General features: G+C 38.2%; 1 protein-coding gene across 5 annotated transcripts in view; it reads right to left on the bottom strand.

Moving 5' to 3' along the window:
* Positions 1-12,569, bottom strand: part of NBAS (NBAS subunit of NRZ tethering complex) — a 183,475-nt gene extending 170,906 nt beyond the window's left edge. For 4 of the 5 annotated variants that reach the window (XM_054821999.1, XM_054822001.1, XM_054822000.1 and 1 more), the window contains exons 1-9: positions 12,397-12,547; positions 8,076-8,130; positions 7,411-7,447; positions 5,710-5,787; positions 4,573-4,620; positions 3,374-3,417; positions 2,836-2,969; positions 1,937-2,070; positions 1,738-1,836 (exon numbers count right to left, since the gene is read on the bottom strand). In XM_054821999.1, the coding sequence (XP_054677974.1) occupies positions 1,738-1,836; positions 1,937-2,070; positions 2,836-2,969; positions 3,374-3,417; positions 4,573-4,620; positions 5,710-5,787; positions 7,411-7,447; positions 8,076-8,130; positions 12,397-12,540 (773 nt within the window). In that variant the 5' untranslated portion in view covers positions 12,541-12,547. Of the gene's footprint in view, positions 1-1,737; positions 1,837-1,936; positions 2,071-2,835; positions 2,970-3,373; positions 3,418-4,572; positions 4,621-5,709; positions 5,788-7,410; positions 7,448-8,075; positions 8,131-12,396 lie in introns of all 5 variants that reach the window. The other variant, XM_054821998.1, reaches the window with a different exon arrangement.
* Positions 12,570-12,970: the final 401 nt, after the last annotated feature.

Here is a 12,970-nt window from a genome sequence, read left to right as displayed (position 1 = left end):
TTTTCATGTGAGGAAAGGATATTTCTCTCCCTAGAAAATATGTAACACAGACAACAACAAAAAAAGTGCCAGCCATAAGCTCCCATTAAAAAAAAAAAAAAATCTTTAATTACTAATATTCTAAATAAATTGTTCTAAGCACAAAACTAGCATGGTCTCCTGCTCTTTTACTTCACACTAATATCAAGTTTTTAAAATGTTAACCTAAGATCTTTTAAGAATAGTAGGAAAATCAAAGCTATTACTTCTCTTGGAGGTGGGAGAAAAGAAGGAAAAAAAACCTTGAAATTTTTGTCTTTCCCTCTCCCCTTCTCTTTTAAACCTCTATGGCAATAAGTTGCCATTAGCATACAGAAAGCAATGTCCATACTATCGGGATGAGAACTATGCCAACTAATTGTCTACATATTTTCTTGTTAATGGGTTCATCCATTACAACAGTTTAACAGTTCTGACATCATTTGCTCAGAAATGCACGAAAAATGAAAAACAAGCACATCCATCTATTATAATTGTCAGAATAATTATTTGACCATACTTTGAATATTAACCAATGTTCTTTGCAACATGCGCTGTTATAATGAATCTACTTCCTAATATTAGGAGCAGAAAAGATAACTTTAGAAACAAGTGACAAGAACCATTAACCCTAGTCTGATCAAAGGAAAGAACAAGCAGGTTCTGCTGTCTGGTCAGATAGTGCTACCAAAGCTCCATAACCCACAGCTACTACCTCAAAACTCTAAATTTAGTACACTGAGTATTAATTATGTGGAATTACTAGATATGAACTAGGTAGAAAGAAGAAATCATACTCAAAATTAATCTTTCAAAGTAATAAGCTAGAAGAACATTACTTCTCATTAATAACCATTTTTTCTTGAAGATAGGTAGGACAGCTCACTTAACACTGAAGAATGAGAACAAGTTTTTAAACAGTGACTTTCTTCTGGTGTTTTACAGCCAAGCCTAATTTCCGTTTAAAACAATACAGTGATATAATATGTCGTGCTGACAAATTCAATCCTAGTAGATCTAATAGAAGAAAATTATCTAGAAGGAAGTTCAGTTTCTACAACTGAAGGGAAACAGAAAAATAAGTTGCTGAGTTTATCTTGCTATATAACAAGGAGATATTGAAAAGCTAGACGCATTTTTAACGTAATTGGCTATTCCAGCTAGCTCTGGTTCAAGAGCAGGCAGTCAATTAGCCCACCTCTCAAGTCTGGTATCTGTACCCAACACCTTACTAATAGAGAAAACGCATCACAAGACAACTCCAAATACCAAAAGCCTGGCAGTTTTGGCAGTTTCAGTCAGAACACTAGGGAAAATTGGCTGGCCAATGATTCCAGCAATAAATAAAAAAAAAAAACCCAACAAAAAAACCCAACAACCAAAAAAATCCCCCAACAAACTACGCATCAGCCCTTACCTCCCATTACATTCAGAAATGTCTTTTGAAACTTTTTCTGACATTCTAAAAAATGTTGCTTATGCAAGGTACTCTAACAGTAAAGGACACAACTTGATTGTCATTATTCAATTAGTAAAGTGAGATCACCAGCTAGGGTTTCTTTCATAGGTGCAATGATATATGACTTGTTATTACTGATTCACTAAATACCAATATTAAAACAGATTTTTTTTTCCCCTTCCTTATGCAACACAACGTTTATTTTGCTGCTTTTGTTCATCATTTCCGTGTTACTGGCAGGTAGCAAACAGAACACTTACCTGTGACCAGGATGATAAATGACAGTAGTTATTCCACAGGTGTAATGGCTGCTAAAGCTGAAACTATGACTTTCTTGAAAGCTTTGATTTGTTCCAACACTAAGTATGGGGAAAAAAAATACATCTATTATTCAGATTTATTTTCTTGAAAGAATTCCTTTGAAGGTCCTTCTCAAAGCAAGTCAAAATTCATGCTTACCTTACAAGATAACTTCTCAATTCTCCACGATAATTAACGACAAGCAGTTCGGCTGACCATTGGGCACTTGCTTTGTATTCTAGAAAGATCAGTCCAGCAATAGCGTAACTCAGATCTCCTGGAAAGCTTGCTGTCTTTACCCAGAAATGCAGATGGACATTGAGAGAGAAAGTAGATTTAAAAAAAAAAAAAAGTCTTGGTTACTGAAATAAACAGGAAGCTAAATTTACTGTATTGTATTAAAAAAAATAAAGTTTCATAGTTTGTATTACTAACAAAATACACTCCTTTTATCTCAATTTTAAAGAAATCTTATTACTATAAAGTCTGCAAAGACAATACGCTAAGGAAATACACTTGAGCCACCTCCCCAAATTAGTTTAATACAACCTTTGAATATGCAATATATAAAATATATTGTGCGAGGCAAGTCAGCAGCAATTATCTATTCTCATACCAAGAAAAAAAAAAGCTCACATTGCTCTATCAGCAATATTTCTTGATTTATAAGTGACTCCTCATATAAACTGCAGATTTGTAATCTACTGCTACAAATTTTAATTATTTGCACACAAACTAAGTAGGTGATTCTATACTTTCACAATCTGATGTACCTGCACATTTACCACAATTCTAAGAAAAAGAAAAGAAAGATGAGGATTCTGACTAGATACAACAGCACAAAGGATATGCTTTGCAAGTGCTACATGACTTAAGTTTAACTATAATACATCCATCATATGATAAACAATTCATGGTACATTTGTGCATGGTATTGATACTGTAAGTCTTTACAGCAAAGTAAGCCATGATTAAACAAAAGCCAAAGAGTGGAAATTACCTTTTATCCTCACAAAAAAGTTCTACTATATTCATATGTAACCTCAGGGAGCACTTACCGGTGAAATGACCAAAAGCTCACTGCCCATTAGGTCAAACACTCTCACTGTTCCAGTGCTTTCAGCATAAGCAAGTAACGTGCAATCATGACTCCATGCCACTCGCCTCCACTGAGGGTTAGGATCCTTTGGCACTATGCAAAAGGAAGAAAGTTATTAAGAAGTGAAATATAAATATAATCCCTTAAAACAGAAAGTCAACTGCATCAAAAAATGCAGGGTGCCTATGATCGTTACCAGCGTATTTCAGAGAAGAAAAAAAAACCCTCACCACCTCCAACACCCACTATGTCTCCTAAACCCATTAATTATAACTATCATTTCATTTCAGATTCAGGTTTTATATGTTAATCATCAAGAAGGGGGCGGGGGGAGGGAAATGGAACTATTCACAAAGCAAAATTAAGAAATTCTTCCCAATGCATTTAAGAACTTACAATATTATCTTTAAAGTAAACCAACACCACCATTTAGTAATGCATGAGTAATAAACAACGATGACACTAAGTAACTATGTAAAGGTTTCCATATTGTATACCTTGACATTTTCCAATGATGGATCCAAAGTCATCTTTTGCAGACCTGCAGAAAAAAGTCTCATATGGATTTAAATAAGAAAAAAACCCCACTATTCAATTTTCCAAAATAAACAGAACGCTATAAAAATACTCTTAAGTGCTTGAATGTATTTAACTACTTGTTGAAAAAGGTAGATAGTAGCCTTCGCTCTTAGGCAGCTACAGTAACTAAGAACAGTATTTTAGAACCCCTCCTCCTGACACACAAATACTAATATCCCTCATTTAGTAGTAATGCTGTTCAAAATAGGATATCAGCATTTCCGAACTTCAGCATGTAACTTTAGGAAAAAAAACAGTATTCTCTAGGTTACAATTTTAGAAACAATGCAGGAATATAGTTACACTAATACAGTTGAAACACAAGATTTATTTTATAGTCTATAAGCTGACATTTATGGTGTTCACTCCACTTCTGATTGAACAATTTTCATACACTTGCTTCTTTTACATATAAATAGAAGGTCTGACCTTCTGGCAAATGGATTTTTGTGAAGCAAGTAAACACACTCAATCAAGATTCGTTCTACAGCTAAATGTGTTCTTGAACTGGCAAAGGAGAGCTTGTTGTGAGAGAGTAGAAGAAAAAGGGAACGCATCAGTCTTTACGGCAATCCACATTACTTGTAAAATAAGGTGAAGTATTGCACATGCCAGCTACTCTACAGAGAAGCAGAATACTAGCGCCTCAAACCATTTATTAGGAGGGAACATCTATTCTTTTGTGATGACTTTAAAGGGACATGGAAAGGCAAAGGTTAGAAAGACCATGATTTGGGTTCAGTATTTTGAAGCATCTTGATTCTTTTTCTTTCATATCTTGGGAAAAAAAAAGAAAAGAAGAAAAAAAGAGATACAGATAGATCCTTACATAAATTTATCTATAACATTTATAATGGTGGGGGGGAGGCTTTGATGGGGAATGGTGGTGTTGTGTGTTTTCAAATGGGGAATACCAAAGAACTAAGAAGAAATAGAAGGCTTCTGCTTTCTAAGTGATAATATATTTTAGGATTATTCCATAGATTACTTTCAGAATGTATATAACATTCTTAAAAAAAAAAAAAACAACTTTAAAAGCATGGTTAGTAAGTGACTGGAAATACTTTCTCAGAACTCCACAACTGTGGTCATGAAGCAATAGACAATACTAAGTTACCTGATTTCTACACATTGGTCTTGAACAACTGCCAACAATTTACCATTGCTGAAAGAAAAAAATAGAGATGTCAAATTTCATTTAAAGTTCAGTCTTTACGGAATGTGCATCAAGGCTCTAGGTGCTTTTCTGCAAGGTTAGATATAAATTTTGTCTTTCATAAATCAAAACAAATTGGGAAATACCAATTTTTATACTACCAAAAAAAATCAGTGCTATAATAGTGGCCGTTCGTGCCACTGAAATGTGTCTGTCACTCTCTTCTAGTAGCACTAAGAAAACAGAAAAAACGTCTAAAATCTTGCTGCAGGGATGGTCAGAATCAGATGGTGCTTATGGATAATTTTATAATAGCAATATCTAAAACTATGTATGGCTTTATCTGCAATAAACAACTATCATACTTTATTGAGTTACATCATCTCCCTGGGAGCAGGTCTCCTGTCTTTGTTCCTAACATACAACATTGGAACTGACATGGTGTGCATCAGAAGAGATCATCGCTTCCTCAAAGAATCAGCTCTTGCTGAACCACTGATCATATTCAGTGATAATACACAACAAACTAAAACATTCCATACTACTTTCATGTCACTGAACTATTTTTCTGTACATATTTATGCTTATGTTTAAAGGCAGTGATCTCACTGATGCTGCTAAAATTACTGCAGAACATCTGGTTCTGGCCTTGGAACTCTCACTTCTCTATACATACAATAGCAGACAAGTCTTGATAGTATGCATTCACTTTCCACTAATTTTAAAATAAGCAATTTATATTACATATCCTCCCAAGTTATAGGTCTTTAACTGATCAAACTCAAGTCCTGAATACAATCCCAACAGAAAGATTGCACTGCAAGGCACTTTGCCTCAAAAGCTAGAAGGACATTCAGACCTGAGTGAGAGATGCATTAAATCAAAGGAAGCAGCGTGGAAGCCCTTAGGTAGCAGACTGACCTTTCTTTCCCAAGGCTACCTATGAAAGCCTCCGGTATTTTTCTTGATCAAAAAGAATAACGTGACTTTAGCATAATATTAACTCACCATTGTTACCAACGGGGATGGCGGGGAAAAGAGAGGAAGCATTAATACATTCACTACTGCCAAAGAAGGGAAAGCATGTAAGGTGGTTACCTTGCAAGTACTAGGTGCCAGTTGATCTGCTTATTAACTAGACGAACCAGTCCAGTGGGCAGAGAAAACTTTGCAGGGCTGAAATAACAAAAACATTAGGCTAAATCTACACCTAACAAAAGCAGTACCCAAGATACATATACCAGACAACTTAGCTTTAAGGCAACCATCAATCACCTGGGAGGTTTTAGCAACTAAACATGAATCAACACCGCACACTACCAATCATGAAGGCTAACAACATTGTTGTTTGTTTTAATAGGATAATATCTACATATTAAGGAAACTGATTATTTACTCATCACTCTTTATAATCTGGTCAGCAGCCAGTTTTGAGCCCCCCCACTACAAAAAGAACACCAACAAACTGGAAGGCCACCAACACGGTCAGGGAACTGGAGTGCTTGCCATGCAAGGAGGCAAGGCTTTAGGGTGACCAAACAGCAGCTCTCTGACACCTAGGCTGTTACCAGGAAGACAGAAGCCACTGAGGTGCATGGCAGGAGCACAAGAAACTGATCAATCTAAAATAGAGAAGGTTCCAAGCTGACGTAAGGAAAAGAATTCTTCACCATGAAGACAGTCAGGCACTGGAACAGGCTGCTCAGAGAGGCTTTGGGATCTCCATCCTTGAAGGTTTTTAAGGCTCAGCTGAAGAGAGCCCTGAAGAACCTAGTCCAAATTGAATATTCTCCCTGCTTTTAGCAGGACTTTAAACTAGAGGCCTCCTGAGCTCCCTCCCAATCACTTTTAATAAATACTTTGAAATAGCAACTAGAATCAATTACAAAAGCTAGATATCAGACTTTAAATATGACTACTGGGGCAGGGGAGTAAGTTAATTCTGTCTGCAACTGAATCTTTACAACCAGACTTACACGATGGCATGGAGCCCACAGACATGACTTAAAACAAACAAACAAACAAAAAAAAAACCAAACAAAAACCACAGGAGGCAAAATAAAGTAGAACACCAGCAACAGGGAAGAGAGCATTGCCTGCTGAATTCAAGTATAGTATGGTTTCACAGGGAGTCACATTAATGTCTCTTTCCATATATATCAAAAACAACAGAATACCCCTAAAAAGAGAGAACTGGTATCTTCAAACCTGTCAAGGGCATCAACAGAGTAGTATAACCATAGAGCTGAAATTCTCCAGGAATGCTGTATTTAGCCTTATATGTATCTGGGACCATTCAAGTGCCTTTTGAATCAGAAGTTAAATTTGTAAGTGGCATGAGTGTTGCTCAAGTAGTTATTAAGCTTTGGTATGACTGTTTAAATTGTCAAAAAAAAAAAAAAAAGCAGCAAATTATTACTCCAAAGAAAGTAAATCCTGACATGCCATCATACATGTCATTGAGGCTTATTGAAAAACCAGCTTCACTTGCAATATCTCATTTGGGAGTGGGGAGAACAAATACATGTTTTGAGAAAGATGATGTTCCAACTGCAAGTTTACTTAGGCTTCTGATAAAAGGGAAAAGTCAAACTAGTATATACCAGCTCTTTTCTAGATAGGTTTTAGCTGCAACTCAAGTGGTTACAACTTAAACTTATGAAAAAAGAATATTCTAAGCATTGTTTGGACATATTCTAAACAAGTGTTCAATTTTTAATAAATAACTTTCCATCAAATCAAAAAGCTATAAAAATATTACCAAATGAAAAGATTAAGCAATATATTCATCAAACCTACCTGTACCAGATGTACCGAAGCAAAAACAATGCAGGACCTGCAACAGAAAAAGAAGCAAGAATTGTGTCTCCTGTAGTTTTAAAACATTCTCTGGCTTACTGCACACAGAATCTCAGAAATTCTCACAAAGGAAAAAGGTATTAAAGGAAAAACTCTCTATCCTTGGCCAATGAATTCTTGCATTAGAGAAAATGCAAATGGCAGATCAAAAAAATCACTACACTTCTCTGGAAATTCCAAGAGAAATTCCTACTGGATGAAAATGCAATTCAATTACTGCATAAACCAAGTGCTGAACGGCAATGTAATATGACTATAATGTAAAGCTTCCTTGTAGAACTAACTAGCAAACAGCCCAATGCAAGAGCTGCTACAGGAAAAAGAAACAACTCAACAACATTTTGCAAAATACAACAGAGCTTCTAAACTTCTTAGATGTATGGTTTATTAGTTTGTCCCAATAAGCTAGTAGAGGCAAGAAAGCTCATAAAAAAGACATAAAAATAACACAGTGATATTGATAATCAGAAAACATCTGCCTGAAAACACATCCTGTATTCTATTTCTATTACACTAGCCACCCCAAAGAGCAGAAATTGTAAATTTTACAAGCAATCCACGCATCACTCTTATGAGTCATGAACATAAGAACAAGTCGTATTTACCTGTAATTGCTCTAGTGATGATAAATGATGCACCATGTTTTCTGTTGCCTCTTGGCTGCAATTACAACAATAATGGTCAAACACTATGCTATACATTTTAACTTAAATTTAACATTCTCACATATATTCACTGATTAAATTTAAGTTGCCTTCTAGCCGACAAGTTCCTTATGTATTTTCTATTACTTGTGACTTCATATAGTGAGTAATTTAACAGCATAAGCTAAAACAGGCTATAAAGCCAAATATTTTAAGTGCCAAGCTGTAATAAACAAAACATACTACAGATTGTCTATTGATTCAGCTTTGCCTTGATCTTTGGGTAGTAACAAAAGACATTGGCTTCTATGTTCTCCTGTAACGTATTATAAATCATTCTTTCTATGCCAAATGAATGCCAGATTGAACTGTAATGCCCAGAAGTCACAGAAATTGGTGTTCAGTATATTATGCTAATAGATAACTGCTAAGTTACATAAAGACTGCTCATGAAAGTTTCAGAAATACTAAGAAAAACAAAGAACTTTTGAAGTAAAACTCTTTTTATGTCAATTTGTATGAGATAAACACAGCCATTCAGCTCACCACCTCTGCTCACATAGCCTTTCCAGGAGTCCTGCTCTATTTAAGGAGGGGGGAAACACTACACTCACTATATAAATGAAATCACTCTCCAGAAAAAAAGAAATTCAAAACAATATAGGATGTATACGCTTAGCTATAAGAAGAGGTAAAATTAGTTGCTAATTTGCCAAAAAGGAAGTAGGAAAAAGGGGTTAAACTGAGAAGACAAGATAGATAACTAATAAGGAAGGCATCACACACAAATCTTCAAAATAGTCATGCTTACACTTTTCTAGTGAAAATATTAGAGCACCACACACTGAGCATTACAGTAAGTAATGAATTTCCTCTTCCCTTCAATATAGAATACATAGAGCAGATCATTACTTGTTAACTAAAATATTCAAACCTCTCACTCCAAGTTATAGAGCAAACACTGAAACATACACAAGTATCAAAATTCCAGAGTATTCTAATGTTAAAAAAAAAAAAAAAAACAACACCACGATCTGGGCTCCTTAATTTAAGTTGTTGAAGTAAAGATTAGCAGTTTGCTATGCAAAGACTGCAATCTGGAAACAGTCTTTTGAATAATCAGGCTATCTTCTCACTGCATGTAAGAAGCCAACACAGCTATACTAATAGATAACATTACAAATTCAGGTTGATCAATCAGAACATAACAAGGCATTACAGTAAAATGAGTGAGAGCATAGATTACTTCTTACAGCTAACACAGCACCTCAGGGAGAGCTACAACTTCCTCGGGAAGTTAAAAGCAGAGCCTGTTAAAGTTTTTGGATTAAGTTCCCAATAAAAACATTTCCAAAAATTGTTTATCTCTCTTCAGAATTTTTTTGAATATTCTTAGTATCCACTCCTGAGCCTAAACTACAGGCTCCTATTCCACATATCTTAAACCCTTCACAAAGCTGATTTATTACTATACACTGAAGACCTGAGTTTTACTTTTTATAAGAACATATTCTTATCATCTCAGCAACAGCAATGGCTATCAGATCTGCTTTTTTTTTTAATTCATTCCCATTTGGGAAAACGGGTCCTCCTTCACTGGAACATTCCAGAAATAAAACCTAAGTAACTTCCTCATTGACAAGACACCCACTTAGTTTTGGATTTTGTTGCACACCCAGCAAGCTTACAGTTGGGGGGCGCAGGGAGGGGTGGATGTTGGGGAAATCTCAAAACATTAGATGGCAATGAAAAAAAAAAAAACCCTCACAAAATCAAGTGATGCATTTGATACATTTCAGAAGATAGACAGCACGTGCTTACTGGAAAAAAGGAGAAGTTCGGTCTACCTGTATTGCCACTAATGATTCCATGAGTCCTGTCCTGCAACCTCCTCCACAACCACTGCCTCATGCACTATTTTCACTGATCAGCTACTCGGTATTTCCTTTTCTTCTTGTTATATACTCTGGGGTTCCCAAACAGTGCAATATATACAATCACATCACTACACTGAATACAGACTCCTCAATTTCCACACCACTCTGTTCTCTGGCATTGTCAATTCCTTGCATGTGTCCTTTACAAACATCTGTTATTTCCACACATACACCCCCCAAAAAAAAATTATTATTGGAAAATTCAATACAAGTGAATGAGAATACTAACAAGAACCAAAATTAAAGCTAATTCGGGGTTCCAGCTTAAGAAATCTATGCCAGTTTTATCAGTGTCTTCAATTTAACAGCACTTTGTGTGTTCATCACAGGATTCATCTTCCAACAGTCATAATTGCAGTTGTAAGTGCCCAGCCCTCTACAATGAAAAGGGAATCATGCCAAATGAGATAAATAAAGCAAAGTTAACAGATACCTGTGAAAAGTTTGCTTCAAGGCCTTGTTTGTATCATAGATGACTGCATAGGAAGATATTTAATTTGATTTCCCAGTGCAGCATTCAACTTCCTTTCCCTTTCTGCTGTCCCTCACCTCACTCATTCCAAACCATTAGTTCTACAAGAAGTAAGGCAGGGAGTGTTTTGAAACTTTTTCTGAAAAGTGTGAATAAACTAGAATTAAAAAAGACAGAGGTTCCAAAGGAAAAGTCACAATCACTTAAATAATATCACTGGTATGGTAACTTAAGGCAAAAACTGAACCATGCTGACAAACAATTTGTTTCCCTGTGTATGTCAGTGTAAAATCAATTTCCCACTAAAACTGTAAAAAGAATATCAGAAGTATCCTTGGCTACTGACAGTCTTCAAAAAGAATGTAATTCCAAACAAACTACATACAGTAATATTTTCAAGCCTTCCTATTTCTGCCATTCAAAATGGGAATTATCTTGAAAATAAAGTATACAGGCAAGAAATACCAAGTTTAATATAGCTTGTACCATTTGCTGACGTTGACAAGCAGAATTCTAGGATGCTTAGAAATTTTGACGATCGGGGAGGATAAGGCCCCTCAGACTGTGGTTCCACAATTGCTTTAAATTGGCATACCCGCACACTACCACTAAAGGGAGGTCTCACACCTCACTCAGCCTTGGTACCTACATGAGTACTGGGGTGACCACCCACAGAACCAGAGTCTCATGTGCCACCACACCTAACTCCTCCTCATGGTTTGCAGGCATGTAAATCTCCTTCCTATGTTACTAGAAACAAACACTATTTACCATCTCTCAAAACATAGTTAAACAAAAATGGGTGCAACTGTCTACTCATCTATATGAGCAATTCATAAAGTTATCAATTGGTAACACTGCAATCATATTTTCCAAACACTCACACTTGTTGCTGCAACTGAGGATTTACAGATCAAGAGAAACAAATAAAAGTGTCTTTCTGGCAAAAAAAAAAAAAAATTTTTATGAGAATGGCTTTAGCAATTATTACTAAGTACATTCTTCCACTTGGGGTAGTTTTACATTTCCTCTGTTAGGCATACAACCTTGTTCAAGTACTTCCATAAACTAATTCTTATGAAATGCATTAACAATTGCAGTGGACTTAAAAGCCTAATCTAAGAAATAAATAGAAGCACATTGCAGCTAGCTCAGCACATTGCAGAGGAAAAGATGAAAAAGCAAAGATGAAAGAGCATCTCAGCTTTCCCACTGACCCACGGAGAAGAACAAAAATTTTTGCAAGCAAAAATTTGTCATACAAGTACAATGTTTTCCCATCTTTCAAACTTTGACATCTATCTGTATGCCTTGCAGACACAAAGTGACACAGTTGTCCCTTTTCACCCGCTCCTGAAAACGCAGATGCAACCATTCTGATACACAAGTCTGGAGAGGGAGCTGGTTTGCCTCATGCCGGGTAAGCTCGGTGAAGGCCTGCTTTTCACCGGGACAGCTTCCACCGCTCTCCTACAGCTGTTTCTGGAGATGAGACCTGAAATTCACCACAGCTTCCCTCGTGCCCGCTCAACAGTAAAGCCTGGCATACATTCTTCACAGGTAAAGAGCCAGAAAGACTTGAAGGCATCCCAGGCGGCAAAACGGGAGTGACAACAGGGGAGTTAAGTGACACGGGACCATGGCAGGGGCAGGATGACCGCAGAGACACCTTTTGTGCTTGCCCCTGCAGCTCTCCCCGCTCTCCTGCCCGTCAGAAACAGGGCGGGCAGCCCGGCGAGCCTCCCTGGAGGCAACGGCCCGTCCCCACGGCCCTCAGGGCCGCCCATCCCCGGGGCAGCGGGGCGCATCCCCACCCGCGCCTACGTGGCCAATCCCCTCCCCCGCACCCCGGCCATGCCGCGGCGACACGCACCTGCACCTCCGTCTCCGGAGGCCACTCGGTGTTAACCAGCAGGTCGTACAGGATATTCTCCTCCCCGTCCTCCTCCTCGCCGGCACCGGCCATCCCCTCCTCTCTCGGCGCAGCTCCGCCGCGCTCCCCGCCGGCGGCGGCCATGCTCGTCCCACCGGCCCACCCACCGCCGCAGAAGCGACGACGGTGCCCGGCAGAGACCAAACCAGTAGCGCCCGGCAGCGCCGCGGAGCGGCCGGCCTTAACTTCTTCAGCGCTGCCGCCAGCCGGGCCCACCTGGCGCCGCGCCCCGTTCCTCGGCTCACCGCGGGGCCAGAGGTCCTTGTCTTCACTGCCCGAGGGTGGAGGCCTGAAGGGGCGTCTGCTCCGGGAGGAGCTCGAAGCTGAGGGCAAGGGAGCCGGGCCGAGGAGCCCTCACTGCCTCAGGGGAGCCCTCACTGTCTCAGCGGCTCCTCTGAAGGGCGGCAGCTGCAGCTTCAGAGACCTCAACCTTCCCACTAAGTTATGAGAGGTGGGATGCACTTTTGGGACAAGAATCGAGATGGCTACCAAATATAACATATGATGTACACCT

The sequence above is a fragment of the Grus americana genome, chromosome 3 (assembly GCF_028858705.1).
Source record: "Grus americana isolate bGruAme1 chromosome 3, bGruAme1.mat, whole genome shotgun sequence".
In the NCBI taxonomy this organism is placed as follows: domain Eukaryota; kingdom Metazoa; phylum Chordata; class Aves; order Gruiformes; family Gruidae; genus Grus; species Grus americana.
This window is presented reverse-complemented; position numbering and strand designations above follow the sequence as displayed.